A 23,197-nucleotide genomic window follows, 5' to 3' on the forward strand; every position below is an offset into this window, starting at 1 on the left:
TCGGAACATACTAACTTTGTGAAGCTGCTGGATCGTCCAAGTGGAGATGAAAGTAATTTGGCAGTGTGTGTCAACTGTCATAAAAATGTTTCCACTTCTAGGCATCTCTTTTAAGATAGTAATGTTAAAGAATATGCACAGAGATCATCTTTACAGTATTATTTATAACATCAAAACATTAGAAGCAACTTATGTGGCCAGCTCTGAAATAATTATGAATAAATTCATGTGCACTTAAAAATTATATTCCTATAAAAATGTAATTGCAAAGACTATAAAATATGGAAAAATGCTTATGAGAAAAATGCTTATGATGCATTAAGTGAAAAAGTGGGATACAAAATTATAGTTTGGAGATGATTGCAATTAGGTTAAAATATATGCACTTGAAAAGTATTCTGCAAGGTACATTGGAAAATGAAAATCATGATCTTGGTAATAGAAATTAATTGTTTTTATATCCCAAGTTTTATGTAATGTTTTTATATTGCTTTTGTAATTTGAGGTAAAAAAAAACATTTCAGAGCACCCAAAACTGATGCTTATGCCTATTTATGTTATCTTGAAGTGAATTAATTTAAAATCTTACTAATTATAAATGCAAATCAATGTTATGTAAAAGCAAGAGGACTTTTAACAATTTTTGAAATATTTAATTTCTGTATTTACAAATATATTTCACAGTTATCAAGGAAAAATATGGTCTTTGCAAGGCAGTTAATAAGAGGATAGAAATTGGCTTTATATGAAGCTTAAGAGTAACAAGTTGTTCTAAATGGAATGTATTTCTCTTTAAAAATTTTTATTGCAGAGTAGTTGATTTAGAATGTTGTGTTAGTTTCAGGTATGCAGCAAAGTGAGTCAGTTATACATATACGCATATCTGCTGTTTTCCAGATTCTTGTTCCGCATAGGTCATTACAGAGTACTGAGTGGAGTGTCCTGTTCTATGCAGTAGATCCTTATTAGTTATCTATTTTTTGTGTAGTAGAGTGTATATGTCAATTCCAGTCTCCCAATTTATGCCTGCTCCCATCCTTCACTTTCCCACCAGTAACTATAAGTTTGTGCTCTACATCTGTAACTTTATTTGTTTTATTAGTAAGTTCATTTGTACTATTTTTTAGATTCTGTGTATAAGTGATACCATATCGTGTTTGTCTTTGACTTCATTCAAGTTTGACAGTCTGTAGGTCCCACCCATGTTGCTGCAGATGACATTATTTTGTTCTTTTTTATGAATGAGCAATATTCCTGTAAATGGAATCTATTTCTACTCACTAATCCTGTGAATTCTTTACCAGTGGTTTCTTCTACTTTTTCTGAACTTATAAATTTTTAACTTGACATAAAGCACAACCAGCTGAATCTGTGTAAGTGTGCTCTGGGACACAGCTGTTAATTAAGGATGTGGCTTCACAGTCACATAACTTTGAATTTTTGTGCCATGCTTTTATTTCATTTCATTAAAAAACAGCTTTATTGAGATATATTTTACATATTATACAATTCACCTATTTAAAGTATATACAACTCAATATATTTTAGTTTATTAACAAAGTTGTACAATCATTACCACGGTCAATTTTAGAGCATTTTTATCCTTCTGACACTCCCTTCTCACATGCATTAGCAGTCACCACCACTACAACCCCCAGCCCTAGGCAACCACAATTTATTTACCTGCTGTCTCTATGAATTTGCCTATTCTGGGCATTTCATATCAATGGAATCATACAATATGTGGTCCTTTGGGACCAACGTCTTTCACTTAGCATATTGTTTTCAAGGGTCATCCATGTTGTAGTATGTACAGTACTTCATTGCTTTTTATGGCTGAGTAATATTATATGGGGGGCTTCCCTGGTGCCTCAGAGGTTAAAGCGTCTGCCTCCAATGCGGGAGACCCAGGTTCGATCCCTGGGTTGGGAAGATCCCCTGGAGAAGGAAATGGTAACCCACTCCAGTATTCTTGCCTGGAGAATCCCATGGACGGAGGAGCCTGGTAGGCTAAAGTCCACGGGGTCGCAAAGAGTCGGACACGACTGAGCGGTATTATATGGATATTTTACTTTTTATCCATTTGATGGTTGATGAGTACTTGAATTGTTTCTGCTTACTGACTATTACGAAGAATGTGGCTATGAACAAGGTTTTTGATAGATGTGTTTAAATTTCTCTTAGGGTATGTACTTAGGAATGGAATGGCTACATCATATAGTAACTCTGTATTTAATCTTTTGAGGAACTCCCAAGGTGTTTTCCAAAGTGGTTGCACCATTTTACATTCCCACCAGTAGAGTAGGAGAGTTCTAATTTCTCTACATCCTGGGCAGCACTTCCTATTGTCTGTATTTTTCATTATAGCCATTCTAATGGATGTAAAGTGGTATCTCATCGTGGTTTTGATGTCTATTTTGCTGCTGATAATGATGTTGAACATTTTTTCATGCACTTATTGGACATTTGTATATCTTCTTTGGAGACATATATATTCAGATCCTTTGTCATTTTAAAATTAGGTTATTTGTCATTTTGTTATGGAGTTGTTAGAGTCTTCTATATGTTATAGGTGTAAGTCCTTTATTACATATATGATTTGTAAATATTTTCTTTCATTCTGTGGGTTGCCTTTTCACTTTTTTGATGATGCCCTTTGAAGCACAAAGTTTTAAATTTTGATAAAATGCAATTTATTTTTTTCCTGTGATTGCTGGAACTTTCTGTGTCATAACTAAGAAACTACTGCCTAATCCAAGGCCATTAAGATTTGTTCCTGCTTTCTTTTCAGAGTTTAATTGTTTTGGCTCTTACATTAAGCTTTTGATTTTTTTTTTCCTTGAGTCAGTTTTTTATATGGTGTGAGGTAGGGGTCCAGTTTCTTGCTTTTGCATGTGGATAGCCAATTGTTCTAAAGTACCATAAAGACTGTTTTTTCCCTCATTGAATTGTCTTGGCACCTGTGACAAAATCAACTTGCTAAAGATTTTCTTTTTGGATTCTGAATTCTGGTCCATTGGTCTACATGCCAAGCCTTATGATAGTACCACATTCTCTTTATTCCTACTGCTTAGTAGTCAGTTTTGAAATCGGTAATTGTGAGTCTTCCAACTGTGTTTCTCTTTTTCAAGAATTTTGTGTGCATGTGTGTCACTTGAATTTTCATATGAATTTTAGGATCAGTTTGTCAATTTCTGTAAAAAAGATGGCAGGAATTTTGATGGGTTTATTCCATTTTATAAGTAATAATGGCACTGTCATTAAGAAAATAACTAATATTTATTTAGAGTAATCTTCTGGTTTTCCCTTTTCTTTTGAAAAGACCTTTGAAATCCCTAGCTGCTCAAGCTGCTCCAAGATGACTTAAACACTATTATCTGTCTTCTCTTTTATTGTGAAACTCTTATTGGTCAATTAAATTGAGTTCCCCTAGTTGCCAAGATACATATCAAGAAAATAAATTTTGTTTGCCTAATTTGTGTTTACTAAACAGGAGTTTTTCTCTTACGTCAGCTTCTTAGATAAAGATTTAGAGACCTTGTATTGAGGCACCTACCAGTAGGGACTCTGTGCCGTAGAAAAGCCTAAAAGATAGAACTATTAGAAAGAATAGGTCTGCCTGCAGTTCCACACCTCAGGATGTAATATCACAATCTTATTAAAATGAAATTAGATGAAGAATTATTACTGATGATTATCTTAGTGATAATATTATTTAAACAATTTAAGAATATTTTGAATGGAGTCTATCAAATCTAATCAAAATATGATACAGGGTGAAAAAATTTTTAGGAAGTAACAAAGTCAAGAGAGTGTCTGTACACCAAAACACTCAGTAAATATTGGTTGAATAAAGGAAAGAATGGAAAGAAGCCCCTACATGAATCACTGCTTTAAAAGCCCAGGCCTCTACCTTAGGGATGATTCTAGATAATCCCTCAATTCAAAAGGATAAATCCTGCTTTCAGGGTAGATTTATTTCAGTGTTTCCAATTTTCTTAAAGGATAACCTGAGAATTTCACATTTTTGCAGCGTTTATGTCATGGTTGGTGCCGACGTCCCATTTTCTTCTTGTTTACGAGAAGTTGAAAATCCTCAGAATCAATTGAGATGCAGTCAAGAAATGGAGCCTGTAATAACATGTGACAAAAAATTCCGTACTCAATTTTACATTGACTGGTGCAAAATTTCATTGGTGAGTTTTTATTTTGTTTTTGCAACTGTAGCTAGAAGTGATGTGGCCGAAGATAGCATTTGACTAAAACCTGAACTGCTTTTAGGAACAAATCCTGGGTTTACTTTGTTAACTGCAGTTGACTTCCCTTGACTTTTAGGGATTTGGTGAGACCGTTGACAGTGCCTCCATTTAAGATAGTGTGCCTCCACTTTTGTACTCAGTCTACTCTTGATTAGTTGTTGGGGCCGGATTAGCTTGGCAGGTGGTCTGAATGATCCCCCGGACATCCAGGTGGCTACTAAGTCAAGTTTTGGAGTCTGTGTAACATGGGCAGGAAGCCTCAAGTATGCTGCCTTGTCCCACTTTGGAAGGCAAGACTGGAGTGCAATGATAAATCTGAAACTAAAGCAAAAGTGTGCTATGATTCTGTGTCCTGGAAACTCATTGTCGGGAAAGATCAAGGAATAAAGGAAAAGAAGAGGAAAGTTAGAATCTTACCCAGAACCTCTTAAATATTATTTTTCCAAATCACTTTTTAATTAGCATGCTCAAAGACTTAGGAACATGTGAGTAAGATTTCATATGTATGTCAGATACATATGATATTGTACATACAATTTCTATTATATTTTTGATCCTCCTTTCTGGAAGCTAGGAATGTTGGTTTACTCCTTTAGTGACCTTTAGATTTAACTTCAGTCCACTCTTAATGATTGGTGGTGAGTTAGGTCTAAGTTTAAAGTTGACATTTGAACAAAGTTATTGACACACAAACACAAGTGTCACGTGATGTCTTAGCAAACCAGCTGCAGGTGCCTGTCCCAGATCCGGGACGGGGAACACCCTGCTCACACTGAAGCACTTCGCACCCGTCGCCCTGTGCCCCAGCATCCTCTTTCCACGTCACATGTGCCTTAGGAAGATAATGCTCTTTCTCTGTTTTCTCAAACTCAGTGAAAGTATTCAGATGCTGTGTGGTTTACGTGTTCCACTCAATGAATGTTGAATTTGCAAAGCTCAATGTTTTGGCCATGTGCTAATCATAAAAGCACACAAAAGATGGAGTGGCTGCAGTCGTAACTTAAATAGATCCCTCTCACCAGAGCAGCAGACAGAGAGCCCTGGAGATGCCATTTTACCTGTGCTTGAGCTGTACACTATTCATGGTTAGGAAAATTATCTAATTTCTAAAGGTTTAAAAATGACATGCTTTGAAGACTGCATTTTCTGTGGTGAGACTGCATAAAAAGAAAGGTTGGGAGTTTTTGTTTTTTTCTTTTGCATGTATGTATGTATTGGTTACATCTTACCACAGAAGATTTCAAGACGCTTAAATAAGAGTCAGATAAATAAGCATAATAGAGCAAATATAAAAGAACTGGAAAATCAGGACCTGCACTTTACCAAAACATAAAGCCTAAGGTCAAGTTTGACAGTAAGCTTCCTAATGTCCCTGGTAAAATGAGGAAGTTAATTTGTTATTTAGTTCTCATTCTTAAAGGAGGCAGAGCATCAATTCCTTGGCAAAAGATATCCTAGCACTATATCAGTAGCAAAATTCTTCAAGTGGTGTTTAAGGGCGAGGATACTGAAAAATGCTGCAGATAATTCTCCCCAATATTTTTTAAGGCAGGGAACAAATGTAGTAACAAATTTCACATGGCTGTTTTATTGTGTCCTTCAATAAAACCCTTAGCATAATTAAATGCAGCTTAGTGAAAGCAATTCAGTTAGTGTGGAGGTAAATTAATATAGTACAAGTGTTATACATTTTTTGTGCCTGGGATAGAATTTACTGAAGCAATAGCATTGAATGTTCCTTAAATTATTTTTAAGGAAAATAGTTTATTTTTCCTAAAAATGACTCCTGTCTGCTGGATGGCAGAGGATCAAAGTTGTAGGCATTTAGAAAGTGTCTCTCTCCCTCTCTTTTTTGACTCCCTTTCACTAACCTTAGAAACCATACCTGCATACTGGTTATCAGTCAGTTGACGGTTTGTTGACATCTGCACTAGAGATTTGTCACTAAGAAACAAGAAGTATGCATAGTCATGTGGAGGATTTTTGCTTTGGGGGAAGTAAAGTGAAAAAGAACAATCATACACGTGTACACATTTTTTGTGTACATATATATGTATGTATATATGTTGTAGGAAGGACCTAGAAAGGCCAATATAAACTTTTAATTTGTTAACTTTCATTTATTACTTCTTCCTAGTTTCCATAAATAATTGCAAGTTCAAGGTGATAAAGTAATCAGGAAAGGTTGCTTTTTAGAAATTAGTCTGTCTTGGTATGTCTAGATCTTAAGCTGTCATAATATTTGCAACTATTAATTTCATGTGTAATTATCTTCTTTTGTATCAGGTTGATAAAACAAAGCAAGTGTCCACCTATCAGGAAGTGATTCGTGGAGAAGGGATTTTGCCTGATGGTGGAGAGTACAAACCCCCTTCTGACTCTTTGAAAAGCAGAGACTATTACACGGATTTCCTAGTTACCCTGGCTGTGCCCTCGGCGGTAGCACTGGTCCTTTTTCTAATACTCGCTTATATCATGTGCTGCCGACGGGAAGGAGTGTGAGTACTTTAAAACACTAATAAAAAAGTATAGAACTGCTAAGATAATATATAAGATTCCATTAAAACCCAAGTTTCATTTAGCTCATAAAACACCTTGTAAATGAAATTTTGTTCAAGTCAAACTACAGTACTTTATTCCTTTCAAATGAATTAAAATAGTTTTGAGTCTAGTAAACTAGAGGTTGTAATTATTATATTCAAAAATGATTAAGGCTAAATGTAAACTCATACTGCCAAAACAGTCCCAAGGATAATTGAGGCTAGCTATTTTGGTTATATAAGCCGTCCTGTGTAAGCAGAGACTGTGGAACCTATTGACATGGTAATTGCACTTTAAATAAATTGTCTCAGTCTCAGTTTGATCAGAAATGATGGTTAAGATTTCTTCTTGCAATTTTTCTGGATGTCAAGCAGGGCAGTACAACCTAAATGTTTAAAAGTACCTATGTAGATATATATAAACCTAGGAGTTAAGTAATGAAAATAAAATGATAATTTGAGCAATGAGTCTTCACTTCATGAATAGTTAGTGCTTTCAGGACATCTGTGTCAATTAAAATAACCTCCTGAGATTATCTGGAAGTCAGGGTGACAAAGCAAATGATAAAATATTAATAAAGCAGCAAGTAACAAATTCTTCCATTTTTTCATGTAGCCTGATTTCATTATGTCATAGAATTTATTTCCAAGAGCTCGATGCTTAATCTCCATTTTTTCCCATTTTTTCCTGTGTTTCTCATCAGTATTCCATTTCTGTGTGTGTATTCATCCAAGTAATGTCATAAACCTGCTGGCAAATGCTGCCTGGTTGCATTTAATAGTAACAATGTCAGCATTTCCACCTCATGCGAGATCTGTGCGCATATAGTCTTAATGTTCCAAATTTCAATGCTATTATTTAATTCATAAATTTTGTTTTGTTTCTAGGGAAAAGAGAAACATGCAAACACCAGAGTAAGTGTCTTCTTTCCTGTTATTTTCTTGTCATTTCTTTCTCATGTCTCAGTTGCTCATCACGTGCCATACATGTGTCATGCTTTTTTTTCATTCATCATCTTTCATAGTTTATTTCATACATGTGAAAGCTGCTTTCTAAATAGAGAAATTTAGGAGGGGTAGAGAATAAAAAAGATGTGAAAACTAAGATTATATAGGTAAAAATTAAACCTAAAATATTTCAGGTTCAGAATATTAACTTGCCATTTATATTATGTGATTTCCCAATCTGCATTTCTATAAACCAGAGAACAGATGAAAAGACCTTTCATACACGTATTCCTGAATCTACAGTAATAACCTACCATAAAATGAAACTTATGTGAGTATGTATAAATGCCCCATCAGAAGCAACAGTATAAAAGCTATGGTAGTTTTATATTAATCGTAGAGATTAAATAGAATAGTAGTTTGCTACCTAGGGCTGTAATATTAACACAGTGCTTTATAGCTTAGTTTAACGAGAAATAACATTTATTTAAAAGTTAGTTTCTAATTTTCAGTTTTGTTGTTAAAAGTATGTGAAACTTATCTTTTTCTGAAATAACTTGTAGAATGCCCAAAGTGCAATAATGTCTTCTTATTTAAAAAAAAAAGATTTTGTAACTTTTTCAAACTGATAATCTGTGGAGCTAATATGTGATTTTAAATCTGTGTTGTTTTATTTCTTTTTGACCTAGCATCCAACTGGTCCATCATAGTGCGATTCAGAAATCCACCAAAGAACTTCGTGACATGTCCAAGAATAGAGAGATAGCATGGCCCCTGTCCACACTTCCTGTATTTCACCCTGTGACTGGAGAAATCATACCCCCTCTACACACAGACAATTATGAGAGCACCAATATGCCGTTGATGCAAACGCAGCAGTAAGTGTCCACTTGGAATCGTCACTATTAATGCATGAATGTATCTGCTTAATGTCTTTCAAGACCAGAGCTCTTCATTATGGTTGCATTTGTTTGTTTGTTTATAACTGGAGGAGAAAAGTACCCAAAGAACACTGATAGTGTAGATCCTAACCCCACGGCACATACATAAAATTACTTTGAGGAAATTTTTTTTTTTTCCTTCACTAGTCTAAACAAGATGACATTCACCTTAATGTTAGCACAATGAATGAACTCACATATGCTTGCTCAAAGATGAGTTAACTGTGAAAAGAGAGGCATATCCTAAAGCATAGCAAATTGATTATTTTTTAAAGCTATTATTAGAATTATTTGGTTCTGTTAACCTGTTGTTTAATGATCTTACCAGAGAGCTATTTAATCTAAATTTTTGCCTCAGGGTTTTTAAGGTTTGGGGTTTTTTTTTTAAATGATTTTCTTATATATCAAAATGAATAGTTCCAATTTTGGCTGTAAAGACACTTTAGTACAGACCTTCTCTGTTGTGCTAGAAGGACTGTGGTCAGAAAGCTTGGAGGACACCTTTGTAAGGGGTAGGTGTAGAGGAAATTAGTTGAGGAGATTGCCCATTTGTTCCTGAGAACCCATGATATATCTAGAAACTCTGTTTTAGTGTAAAGAACTTGTAGGTGAAAGTGTCATTTACTTCGAAGAACACGACTCTTACTTTTTTAAACATATGTTAAAATGGGTTAAATTCAGTTTCCCTAAGGAAGTCACAGTTTACTTTTGAGAGTCTTCTCTTTTTCAGTTGACTTTTGTAAATAGAATGAATATATCTATCCCTCTCACCCCCAAACACACAGACATACATACATACAGAGATACTCACACATAGATATTAGGATAGGATATAAAAGTAACCTCTTACTGGTTAGAGATTTATTTGAACAGCATATTGGGTACATTTTTACTTTGCAAATGCTTGTTTTACAGCCATGTAAATGACATGTGGTAATTTGAAGATTAAATAGTGATTAATATGAGTAGTATAGACAGGCTATAAATTTATCAAAAGATTTTGCCAATCTAAAAGTATTACGAAAGCATGCCTAGCTAGCTCAGTCAGTAGAGCATGAAACTCTTAAAAGTGTTATGAATATTTTCCTGAAGTCCTCTAGCAGTATGCTCTTATTATTGAATAGGCCAAGGTATGTATTTGTGTGTACGTGTGTGTATGTGTGTGTCTGTGAGTAACTGATTCAATCTATTAGCAGTAGGGAAAATGGCATATGTTTAAAAGTTTGAGTTTTGGAAACAATATTCTATCATTGATATAAATATTAAAGTTTCACAAAATCGAGTTGTACTGAACGGAACTGATGGATTTTTATGTCCTCAAATGGTTAGTGGGGTCACTGTGAAACCTCTTTCTTAGGATTATTAGAAGCCGTTGAGAAAAATTAGGAAATTCAAGAATGTTGAATATTACAGTATCCAAGAATATTGTAATAGTTCACAATTTTGCAATCTCTCCTGTCTTTCTTAGATGACAGGAGAAATTATGAACAGCTTTATTGTTCATTTTCAAACTGAAAAGAATTGAAGAATTCTTTCAAGTTTCTATTTCTCACATTCTTTCCCTAAGAATGCTAGTAAATGTCAATACCTGTTCTTCAAAGGTTGATATATATCTTCAAAAAAGAAGCAGTCACATAAATTTGAGAAACAGGACTTTTTGTTTTTTGGTTTAAACTGGGGGAGTTCTCAGAGCCTTTAGTGTGTTAATATGCCCTGTGAATCCATGGGAAAGGATCAGAAGAGGTAAAGAACGAAGTTTGGGAATCTTCTACTGACAAAATAACAGTGCTGTCAAATTTTAGAAGAGAAGAATATTCATTACAATGAATAGGGGAAATTTAATGTGACTTTACAATAAGTCAGTAAAACTTTAAGGGAGGATAAAAGGCTGGGTCATTTTTTAGATGTGCTTTCTAACTATATATGTTGAGAATAAGGATAACTCCTTAAGCTTTATTTTGATTCTCTGTGACTAGGATTTGACAGTGTTGCTACTAATACCCAAGTAAAATAAAATTTCCTGTCTAGTTTATAAATAAATGCATCTTCCTGGTCCTTCCATAACCCCATCAAGACTGTCATTATGTTGATCAGATCTCCCTATTTGCAAATGCAATAGATTATTTTATTGAACTTGCAACAATTTGACCATACATGTATTGTTAAGTCCAGAAAACCTTTATATTATTCATATTTCTGCTAATGGAAAAAGTCCATTAACTAGCACTTCTATATAAATAGGGTACATAGATAATTGATGATGTTCACAATGATTATTCTGAGCCACTGCAAGATCATCAAGTGCGTCTGACTCATCAGAGGAAAATTAAATTACATTCGATGTAGTTTCGGTGTTGAGTGTATATTATCTTTCTTTTATTCTTGGAAATGGATAATATGTGCATGGTCTCTATGGTAACTGTCTATAAGCCAGAATATGTGATTAACCTCATTTTCCAACCATGCCAGAAAATAGGGAATTTATTGTATCGGGTTCATCACAATTGTCCTTTATGCGAATTCAGTTTTTGCTCCTAACCTGTTTTTGAAGGTTTGTTTCAGCTCAGGTACACACATACATAAATATTTTGGTCATTTGGATCAAACTGAATTCTCAGTGTTAAAATGAGATATTATATTTGATGAGGCATTACAGAACTTGATAACCAGGTATATTCTTGGATAGAGCTGCCTGGTATTTATTAAACTTTTTCTAAAAGGGCATGAGTTTCATCTTCACATAGGCATACTGACTGTACTGAATTTATTGTTCATAATGTGGATAGCTACATCATTTTGTATTTATTCTTCAGATTTGACATCAGAAATATTTAGGCATAAGATAGGGTTGCACGTTTATGTTGACTTCTAAGCAAGGCTTAAGAACGTTCAAAGCTTTTCTTCAGAGCTGCATAGAAGCCTGTTTGGGTCTTTTAAAGAAGTCAGTCTGATGTATAGCAAGCCTTGTAGCACTGCAGTCTAGAGAAAGCTGTGTAATGGGGATGCTGCCACTGTCACTTATCAATTACACAACCTTCTTTTTTGGTAGAAGGCTTCATATGACTCCAGACTGGCCCCTTAAATTAGATAGTAAAAAATGTTTAATCATTGGCAGATAATAAAATTGAGGTATGGATAAGAGACTTTAAATCAGGTCAAAACCAGGATTAGATTATTTACCAGTCTTGATAGCAAGTCAGCGATAGATGCTGTGATCATTGACCTCTAGGATTTCTGATTCAGGCTACAGGCAATGTGATTGAACAGATAGTAGAAAGGGTAACTGGAGCAGGTCCAGAGACACGGGACTTGCTAGAAAGGAAGTTATTTTCTGTTCCTTCTCCTTTTCAGATTAGACAGACAGCACAGATGAGCTTAAAATTATTACATGTATAGAAATATAAAGCATATTTATTTGATGTTTGCTAATGTCTTTATTGTTCGTGTGTGTGCTTAGCTGTGTCTGACTCTTTTGCCATCCCATGGGCTGTAGCTCACCATACTCCTCTGTTCATGGAATCTTCCAGGCAAAAAATACTGAAGTGGTTTGCCGTTTTCTTCTCCAGGGGATCTTCCCGACCCAGGGATCAAACCCACATCTCTTGTGTCTCCTGCATTGGCAGGCAGACTTTTTTTTACCACTTGCATCACCTAGGAAGCCCCAGTGTCTTTATTGGTTAATAAACTTTAATTCTGGACTGATTTAAAAGGTACAGAAAAGTTGCAAAGATAATACAGAGTTCACAGAGGTGCCCCCACCACAGTTCTCCCGTTGTTAACGTCTTACTGTCCCATAATACATGTGTCACAACTAAGAAACCAACATCGCATGCGTGCTATGTCACTTCAGTCACGTTCACCTCTTTGTAGCCCACAGGCTCCTCTGTCCATAGAATTCTCCAGGCAAGAATACTGGAGTGGATTGTCATGCCCTCCTCCAGGGCTTCTTCCTGACCCTGGGATTCAACCTGCATCTCCTATGTATCCTGCATCGGCACTCAGATTCTTTACCACCAGCACCAACTGGGAAGCCCAAGAAACCAACATTTCTGCTTTACTATTAACCAGACTTCAGACTGTTCCCCCCCACCCCAGCCCAGATTTCACTAGTTTTTCCCTCAATGAGCTTTTTCTTCTCCAAGATTCTGTCTAGGACAGAATAATCGGCATATCTCTTTAGTCTCTTCTGCTCTAGGCAGTGTCTTAGACTTTCCTTGTTTCTCATGACCTTGACAGTCTTGAGGAGCACTGGTCAGGTCTTCTGTAAAATGTCCCCCACCCTGAAGTATAGTCAGACTTCTTACATCTGTGTTTAACAGCTTGTCTTTGTAGCTTAGTGAATATGTGACCGTTAATAGGAAGAATTTTTTCCACTAAAAGCAGTTTCCTGACTTATTACAATTTATTGCTAGAAAGCACACTCTCAAGTAATTCTTAAAAGTCAGTTTGCTTTAGGGACTTTGCTGGTGGTCCGTGGTTAAGACTCCCCCTTCCAGTGCAAGGGGTGCAAGTTTGATCCCTGGTTGGGAAGCTAAGATCCCACATGCCTCTTGGCCAGAAAACCAAAGCATGAAACAGAAGCAATGTTGTGGCAAATTCAATAAAGACTTTAAAAATTGTGCACATAAAAAAAAAAAAAACTTAAAAATAAGAGTAAATTCTCTTTGCCCAAAGAATCATTTTTGTGATTAGATGTTATGTTTCTTACCAAAGACATAATATCAAAAATATAATATAGTTTTAACTGATGTGTGAGGAACCTGCCTGCCTACGCAGGAGACATAAGAGACGCAGGTTCGATCCCTGGGTCAGGAAGATCCCCGGGAGGAGGGCATGGCAACCCACTCCAGTATTCTCGCCTGGAGATATTCCACGGACAGAGGAGCCTGGCAGACTACATACAGTCCATAGGGTTGCTAAGAGTCAGACACGACTGACGTGACTTAGCACACACGATGAATCTCATCAGATCAGATCAGTCGCTCAGTCGTGTCCGACTCTTTGCGACCCCATGAATCGCAGCACGCCAGGCCCCATAGGTAAGCTTTTATATTCATTTAAATTATGAGCTTCCCTGGTGACTCAGATGATAAAGAATCTGCCTGAAATGCAGGAGATCCGGTTTCAATCAGGAAGATCCTCTGGAGAAGGGAATGGCAACCCACTTCAGTATTCTTGCCTGGGAAATCCCATGGACAGAAGAGCCTGGCAGGCTACAGTCCATGGGGATCACAAAGAGTCAGACATGACTGAGCGACTAACACACCGTAATTTAAATTAAGAAAGTCAGATTCCAAGGCATAGAATTTTAGGTCCTAAAAGGACTATTGAGAGATAATCTAGCCTGGTTATCCCCAAACCAAGTTTGAGGCCACACTCCCCTGTGAGGCTTTAACAATACAGATCCCAGGGCCCTGCTTCTAGGGTGTATTATGGTGGAGCAGGAAAAATAAAATTGGGAATCCCAGCTTTTAAATATTTGAAGTGCTTCCATTTTAGGATTCAGGTTTTCTGGCATTTCTGCTGAGGGTGGTGGGAGGGAAACAGTTTCTCCTAATTCCCCTTGAGGGGTCTGTGCGAAGGAACATGTGGCAGTCTAGACTGTTGGGCTTCGTGAGTTTATTATGCCCATCAACCTCTCTGCTTTCACACTCCCTTAAATTGCAGAAGGGGATGGTGTGGAGAAGTGAGAGGTGAGTGATGACTAGAAAATGATGTCTTAATGGGATGGAGAAATGGTAAACCTTGAAAGGATAAAAACCACCCAGGAAATTGTACTCACTTTGCAGTTTTATGGACAGCATTGACCAGAGGCTCCCCAATATTCAATTTTCTAAAAAATGATTTATTCTTAAATTTATAATGTATCATGCAGTCTTTTTTGGGGTAGATCTGCCTCCTCATTATCTTTTTCTTATACCAACATCAATATCAGTTGATTTTTCCTTCATGGGAGGCATCTTCAATGAAGAGTTTATGTAAGGAATGATAAGGGAAGGTAATCCAGACATTTTCCAGGAAGATTTTACTTGGCTATACCAAAATTTTCCTTATTCATTATGCTAAACGTAACACCTAATCTGGGGTGATTTGGTCTCCCTCAAAACAGGAAGTAGGTTGTGTTTAATCTTTTACAAATTATCAGTATAAAAGTAGAATTAAGTCTTCTAATTATAGATATTTAGTAACTAATCATTTTGCTTTTACCTAAAGTATTTTTCCATTTGTCTTCCCTTGGGTACTAGTGAGAACCAACTTCATGGTAAAATTCCATAAATAAAAAATTAGGTTTCAATAAAAGTTATTATCAGTTGAAGAGACTTTCTGGAGATGAAGATAATAATTTCTTGTTGACAAGAAGTGTCAAGCAGCCAAGGATATGTCAGAGCCATTGACTTTTTAAAAAATTCAGCAAGGATACACTAAAAGCAATAAGTATATCTCTCTGATGGGTTTTGATTCTAGTGATTTTGACTCCATTTTAAACTTGTGGTAGACTTGCTTTTGGCTTTATAAAAGTAGGAGGGAAAAACCTAAAATAAACAAATATCGCCTTTCTTCTTTATATTGCATGTATATTCTACATCGATTTTAACTAAAATTAGATCTTGAAATTTAAATTTGTGGTGATGTTTCCAATTTCTTTGTGTCCTTCCTTCCTTCTTTGAGCCAAATAATGACTTGATTCCTTAGTAAAAGTAGTCATAGGACCCAAATCAGCATTTCTGTAGAAAAGAATTTGTAGAAAATTTAAGGTTTGGTAATACCAGTTTTTGTTGATAATTGAGAAATGCCCCAAAGATGTTACTATTTCGTATTGTTAAATGAATCCATACTAATTCACAAGAGAAGTGTTTTGTGTTCCCCGTAACTAAACTAATGTCATTTGTTTTCAACTCTGGCACAGATTCTGTGGCTTTTATAGAAATCACTTAACCTTTCTTTGCTCTGGGTCTTCAAGCAAGTGGGAATATAATGAGTTGATAATCCTCAACCTTACTCATAGAATAACTCTACGGGGTATCCAAGAACATCAAATTACTTTAAAATGGTTATACAAATAATAAATGATTGTGTACTCCCCCTAAATCACTTATTTGTTAATTTGCAAGTTATTACCTTTGCTATCTTAAAGGATAGAGTTTGTGCAATAGCTAATTTACATAATTTTCTATTTAAATACCTGTAATTAATGGTAGTAAAATAGAAAATAATTAATGCTGATAATTCAGAGAATTACAGTTTTTGTAAATCTTTTCTCTACATAGTTCAGTTTACCCATAATAATCTTTCTGTTAGTCCTTTAATAACTTAATTATTCTAAATAGTCTTATGACTTTATAAAGGTCCTTTCTTTGAAGGATTATAGGACTTCTATTTGAAGTCAGACCCCACTCTCCTGTCTAATTGCCTTTAGCAACCTGCTTTCACCAAAGATGAAAACGTTTCCATTTTCTTACTGCATTCTCTGCTCAGCTATAGCGAAGTCAGTAGTGGGGCATTTTTTCAGTATGCCTTAAGCAGCGCTCTTATGAGGTATCCCTTCCGCCTTTAAATGAAATACGTACTTCAAATACGCCCATCATAGGTATATTAACACTCACAGGCTCACACGTAGCCACAAGTTTGGACAACCACAAAATCAGGTATGTGTATACACCTTGGAGACAGAGGAGGTTGAATCTCCACAAATTTTTTGTTGAGCACCTTTTTGTACACACTGTGCTTACATATATGCAACTCATGTAAGTTTCCGTTGAAGTTGCAAGGAGCATATGTACATCGTTAACCAACTGGGACACACGCTGCAGATACTTTTAAATCTCTAAACCAATGTAGCACACACAGTTGCTCATACTTCTCTTAATTTTTTGCTTATTTGTGTGTGGCACTTTCTCAACTAATCAGTTCTCTTCAAACTTAACCAACCCCATAGCTATTTAGAAAGTTGTAGCAGAAGAGGGGGAAAAAATGATGGCTAGAGAAGAAATTACAGGGTATAGATCGACTCAGATCTATGATTTGAAAACTGTGCTCCACAGAAGGGTAAGAGGGCTGACCAGTGTGTGGGGTGGGAGTGGGCGGCAGCCACGTCATTCACAGCTTGATTTCTGAGTTTGGTTATCTTTATCTAGGGTTTTTGAGATTTTCTTTGTCCTGTTTGGTGTCTCTGTTTTGTCAAAATGTATTGATTTAATCCATCAATAGGCTAAATAGAGCTAGAGATGATAGGAAATGAGGATGTGTGTGTGTGTGTGTGTGTGTGTGTGTGTGTAAGGTATATTGTATTTGTTTCCAATGTAGAATAGACCCAAAGTTAGTTGTACCTAAGATGTTAAAACAAAACTCTTGTTTCCTCTTGAAGGGGCAAATATCCCCTTCCCAAATGCCAATGAAATTACATTTTTGACTTTGGTAGTAAAGATGTTTGTTCTTCCATCTTTAAATCTATAACTTAATGTCCTTTCCGTGATTTGTAAATTCATCTTTTTACTTTTGTGATCAAAAGCATTTACAAATACATTTTGTGAAGTACTGAAAGAATAAACAAAGAAAAATACTCCTTGAGACCTCACAAGGATAAATAGGGCTGATAGGTAATAGCAAAAAAAAAAAAAGAATGTGATTATTGAGATGAATTATAAAGTAACTTTTTCAAACTGAATTAAATTTGATTTTATTTCCTTAACCATATCTTTTAAATAGAATAGAAATTAAAAAAAAAAAATCACTTGAGGTCATTAACATTCCTATGGATTAGTTTAAGAGTTTAAACAATGTTTAACTAGCATGTCCTGTTTTCCAGTTTAGGCCCTTGTATTTGGAGCATAATATTTGCCTGGCTGAAATGATTCAGATCAGTGGTTTTCAAACTCTGTTTCTTGGAGGTTTCTTTAAAATGCCTTAGGGGCCAGCATGAGAGGCAAAGGAAACAAAGGAGACGGCATTCCTGGCTCCCTTGTTTCAACCCAGGCAACCTCACATTTATCTCTTTTGTACATCAAGAGTTCTGCTTAAGATTTCAATTAAAAGGAATTCCATTCCTGAAGAGAAACAAAAAAACCTTGAAAATCCCTGGCTTAAAATCTAAGCCCTATTGACTCCTAGAATTTCTTCTACACGGAATCTAAACTGTACATTTTTGTAAACTAGTTTTCATATCAAAATATGAAAATGAGTGGGTGAATGTGTGTCAGTGAACATGCACGTTACATTAATCTTTTTAAGTATCTTCATTTTTGTATGTGTTCATTCAAACGTTGTACGCTTACTGCTAGGGGTACTATACAAAATAGGAACATTCTTATTGTTAAGGCACTTTGGGGCAATTAAATATTAAGTGAGGAGAAGTACAGTGAGAACATGTATATGAAAGCATGCTGAATGGTAACCTAATTGGGGAAGGAATGCCTGGAGAGGACAGAGGCATAGAAGAGGTGGTACTTGAGATGTTACTTTCTAAATTAAAAGTAATAAGTTAAATATTTTAATTAACATTCCTTGTGGGATACTTTAAATTATGGGAGTAACAAGAGGCCACTCTAACAAATTTTGGGTTGAGTTTGCAAGGATAAATGAGGGCTAGTTGGCGGCAAGAGGTCACAGAGGCCATGGTGGTGGTGGTTCCGTTTCAAGCAGTGCAGGGAGGGCTCCATATAGGAGCTAGGTATGTTGGGTTGGACTTCTGCACCACACTAAGAAACTTGAAACTTAATTCACAGGTAGGTATAAGGAAATAATGAAATGTGTTCATTTGAATGACATAGTCAGATTTGTGCCTTGGAGGATCGTCTGGCTGCAACGTGCACAGTAAGTGATGAGGAAACAAGAACGGGAATGAGGAAACAATTCAGACCAGTTGCAAAAACCCAAATGAGAAATGGTGATGGCTTCCACCAAGGCAGCAGTAGAGATGGGGAGATGTGAACAGATTCACAGGAGACTGAGGAGACTCATGAAGGGTTCCCAAGTGATTGGATGTGGGGACTGAATGAGGGGGGGAGAGTCAGTGAGGATTTCTGTACTTTTGACTTGTCCAGCTGGTGGATAGCCAGTGTCATTTCCTGGAAGTTGGAGGGAGGAGCATGGACTTGGCACAGTGACTGAAGATGGTGATACATGTTGTTCTGTGAGTGTGTACATGTGATCTAGACCTGGATCTGAAAGTGTACAGGTTATAGGCACGCAGCCAGGAGTCCCTGTGTTCACATCTTTATCTACCACTTCCTAGCTATGTAGCCTTGAACCTCGGCCTACTTCCTCATCTGTAAATTGGGAAAAATAATATTGATACCTACCTCCTTGTGTTCTCATGAGATAAAATTTAACAGGTAGCAGAAACTCCCTGAATCTTATCAAATATTGTTATTATTCATCTTTCTCAGACCTCGGTTTCCTCATCCATAAACTTGTGAGGGTTGGGGGACCATGTTTGTGCTGGATTAGATGATTTCTGGGGTCCTTTCTAGCTATGAAGTTTTTCATTCTAATGTGCCTGCTCTCTGTTTACATGTGTGTGAATAAAAACAGTTTTACTAAAAAATGTTAATCATTTCTAGGAACTTGCCACATCAGACTCAGATTCCCCAACAGCAGACTACAGGTGAGTACTAAAAATAGTAAGTTGATGTTTATGAATGAAGCTAATAGATTAAAAGATTGTTTAGTAGTAGATAATTTATGAAGCTTTAGCTCTACCAAGTAAGGCAAAACAGTAGTGTCATTCTTTAATCAGAGTTAGAACCTCAGGATAATAGCTTAGATTATTGCATAGATTGGCATCAGAGTGATAAACACAGCGTAAATGATCTTAAAGCAAAAGCATCCATGGAGGTCCTGTCTAATTAAGGAAGGCTGAATAAAATCCCCTTCCTTCAGCAAAGCTCCCTATTCTTCCCCTTGGTATGAAAGATTCTTAGCTTGGATGCTTCCAGGATTTGTCTCAGTAAGTGAGCAGCTTGAAACTGACTCTTACAAAAGAAAACCATTGTGGCTAATCAGTGAGGCTTCAGGGGGATAAAGGAAAAATGGTTGGCCTGGTTTTAATGCAGCTTTAAAAAGCTGTTATAACATGACCAATAACAAGATGGCGGACAATTCTCCCTGTTTCCCTAAGACTTGCTTTCTTTAAGTTTATTTCTTTCAAGTGTCCCTAAAAATATTCCACGGCCAATTATTTCATTCATCTCTGTACCAAGTAGATAACTTATTCATGATTGTCTTCTAATTAGTGGTTGATTCCTAGTTCTAATTGCCAAGCAACCAGTAATGCCTTTGTAGCTCTTTTGGAAAAGCAAGAGAAGTTTTAAAACTGTAAGTTGGATGTGGAATTCTGAGTATGAATAGTGGTATTGTGGTGGGGAAGCTATTAAGTAAGTCTCGTTAAAACTTTAGGCACATATAGAAAATCTGTGCATATTTTCATTCAAAAAATTATCTTCTCTATTAATGCTTTCGGGGAATTTAAGGAGATTTTCGTTTGACAACTTTTCAAAGATTTGAGGCAAGTATAATGAAGTTGTTCATCAGATTTTAAGTATGAGATAACGTTTATACGAATTTTCCCCAGAGTTTTGATTGCTATGTTTTAATTAAATGTTAACATGTTTCAACAAGACTGTTCAATATATTGATGCAGTGATTCTATTGTGTGAGTGTTCAGGTGATTGATGAAGGAACAAACTGCTATAAATGTGCCTAAAGAGCAAAGAAATAAATGAGTCCTTACTACCACTAATTTCATGACTTTTTTTCAAGAGATAAAATTTTAAAAGGGTATTTCTGCAGTGAAAATGCTAGAACTTCTTCCTCATAGGCTTCAATCTCTCCTAAGATGTCTTTCCTCTGTTTCTTAATTATTTCAGACAAGGAATGAAGGAAGATAATATCTAGAAAAATAGTAAATAGTTCTTTTGAATATATACAAAATCTAGATTTTACTTCTCTCCCCTCCCATTGGGGGAAATAAAGAAACCTAAGTATATGATGTTAGAGAGATTTATTTAATAGTTGCATAAATTCTTAGCAAGTAGACTTGTTAGCTTGCTACATTTTAGTAATAGGCACCATTTCCAAATTAAAAGACAATTTATGCCTGAGCAAGTGTTATAAGAGCCAATGAATTTCCCTAGGGGGATTTTAGGTTGTTCAGCCTAATTTTCTAAGTTATTTTTCTAAAACAGGTTTTGGGAAACAAGCATTTTGCTTGAGTCAGGAAAGCTTTCATCTCCTTTTTAGTTAACACTATAGCCTATTACCTTCTTGTTTTCTTATATTTTTCTGTTATTTGGGGTATATTATTGCACCATCTCTTCTTGGTTATTTTCGACTTGTTCTCGTTTTCAGTGAGTCCCCAAAGTACCTAAATGCTAAAGGGAGAGAAACCACCCTAGCATCTTTTATAATTGTGATAGATTGTTGTGTTTCTTCCTCTGATAAATGTAACACCAAATAGACTTGTGACTCCTGGAGAGAAGAGCTAAATGGGCACGTTACACTCCTTACTCCCTTTCTATTCATTTGAATGAAAAAATAAAGTTTGTTTATCAATTTTATTCCATTCTGTGTGCACATGTGTAGATTCAGTGCTATGGATGTGTCAAAATTTCCATGGGCACAACTTTGCTGTCCCTCCATCCTGGTTATCTTAGTATCACGAGGAGGCAACAACATTTGTGCAGGGTTTACATAATTTGCTTTTTGCAAGTACCTCAAAGCATTATGTTGATATCACAGTTTTCTTTATGAAGGTGATTTAAGCACAGTGTTTGTCTCTTGGATATCAAGATATTTTATTTGAGCTTCCTCTATGGAATTTGCCAATGGAGAGTATATTTTGAAGTTTGTTTTCTTTAGTTAGTTGTTTTCTCTTAAAAGATCATCAGAACTTTAAGAAATGAACTAACTGCTGGGGTTGTAATCCTGCACTTACGCACTGGCTCAGATAATAGAGCAGTTAAGAGCTGACAGTAAGTAGTAATACCATTTAGACCAGCCGAAGCCATCAGTTCTGACATCCCTTCAGATTCTCTCATTTTCTCTGTCCTTTCTACCCACATGATTTTTTCTAAAGAGCTGTGATTAAACAATGCAGTCATACATCCCACAGTCAGAACCCATTCTTTTTGTTTATTGTGGGAGGAATTTTCAGACCATACCTTTTGAGAAATATAAAACATTATAACTTTGACCCAAGAGTGAAAGTCGTTCAGTCATGTCCGACTCTTTGCAACCCCGTGGACTATACAGTCCATGGAATTGTCTAGGACAGAATACTGGAGTGGGTAGTCTTTTCCTTCTCCAGGAAGGAGAGGACTAATTTAGACTTTCCTCTTTTTTTTCTTGTTGTTGTTGAAAACCAAATGCAAAGAAATAATGCAACATAATTATGTTAAGAAGATAGAAAATTACACCTTGCTATAATTTGTTTTGCTCAAAGTCTAAAAGTTGTCCATGTCTAACTCAAACTCATATTCATTCTTACATATTGCAGGTAAATGGTATTCCTGAAGAAAGAAAACTAACCGAAGCGATGAATTTGTAATCAGATAATATAGCACTTTTGCGTGTGTGAGTGCTCAGTCACTCAATTGTGTCCAACTCTTTGGGACCCCATGGAATGTAGCCCACCAGGTTCCTCTGTCCATGGGGTTTTCCAGGCAAGAATACTGGAGTGGGTTGCCATACCCTCCTCCAGGAAATCTTCCTGACCCAGGAATTGAACCCATATCTCCTGCATTGCAAGTGGATTCTTTACCACTTAAGCCACCTGGGAAGTCTTAATATAGCACTTTCATTTTTTTCTCTCTTCCAATAATGCATGAGCTTTTCTGACATATGGTATGCATGTTGACAGTATTAAGTATATACCAAATAATATACAATATAACATTCATTTTACTAATTTTTTTTGTACTTAAGGCATTTTTGACAATTTGTAAAACATTGATGACTTTATATTTGTTACGATAAAAAGTGATCTTTAAAATAAATATTATTAATGAAGCCTGATGTGTGGCAAAATTTACTTCAGAAACTATTTGATAGCCTCCTGTATAAGTAGGAATCTTTTATTGCTAAGAACAGGTTCACCTATTTATTCTTTATTTAATGAGATTTTTATTAAGCACTTCCTGTAATATATGAATGTATGCTTTTGTGTTCCAAGTAAGTAACACATTTACTTAAATAGCATTGTGGCCCGTAAAGCTTATTCTTTCATATACTGCTTCTTGGAGTGTTGTAGGGTAAACGTGGTTCTTTGGATCTGACAGTTCAGATCTACAGTTCATGAAGGGCCGCCCAGACTGCATATTTACCCTGACTCTGTAATCACATATTTGGTTTTAGAAGCATGCCAGGAGTTGTTGCTCAAAAAGAGAACAGTTGCCTGCTGATGATGACATGAAGTAGCTCCAAAACCCCAGGATCTCCTGTGGTAACACTACTTTCAAGGCTTAGCAGAGTGTCTTGATAACATATTGGCCTGCTTCCTGCATCATGGACACTA

At 36.0% G+C, this 23,197-nt stretch overlaps 1 protein-coding gene across 8 annotated transcripts in view; it reads left to right on the forward strand.

Annotated features, from left to right (window-relative positions):
- Window positions 1-22,693, forward strand: part of SGCE (sarcoglycan epsilon) — a 71,419-nt gene extending 48,726 nt beyond the window's left edge. For 2 of the 8 annotated variants that reach the window (XM_027540139.1, XM_027540144.1), the window contains 7 exons: window positions 4,034-4,196; window positions 6,546-6,757; window positions 7,688-7,714; window positions 8,437-8,625; window positions 19,248-19,291; window positions 20,157-20,191; window positions 22,181-22,693. In XM_027540139.1, coding sequence (XP_027395940.1) covers window positions 4,034-4,196; window positions 6,546-6,757; window positions 7,688-7,714; window positions 8,437-8,625; window positions 19,248-19,291; window positions 20,157-20,191; window positions 22,181-22,231 — 721 coding nt within the window. In that variant the 3' untranslated portion in view covers window positions 22,232-22,693. The remainder of the gene's footprint in view (window positions 1-4,033; window positions 4,197-6,545; window positions 6,758-7,687; window positions 7,715-8,436; window positions 8,626-19,247; window positions 19,292-20,156; window positions 20,192-22,180) is intronic. The other 6 variants (XM_027540141.1, XM_027540145.1, XM_027540142.1 and 3 more) reach the window with 3 other exon arrangements.
- The last annotated feature ends 504 nt before the right edge of the window (window positions 22,694-23,197 follow it).

Source organism: Bos indicus x Bos taurus, chromosome 4 (genome assembly GCF_003369695.1).
Source record: "Bos indicus x Bos taurus breed Angus x Brahman F1 hybrid chromosome 4, Bos_hybrid_MaternalHap_v2.0, whole genome shotgun sequence".
NCBI classification, from domain to species: domain Eukaryota; kingdom Metazoa; phylum Chordata; class Mammalia; order Artiodactyla; family Bovidae; genus Bos; species Bos indicus x Bos taurus.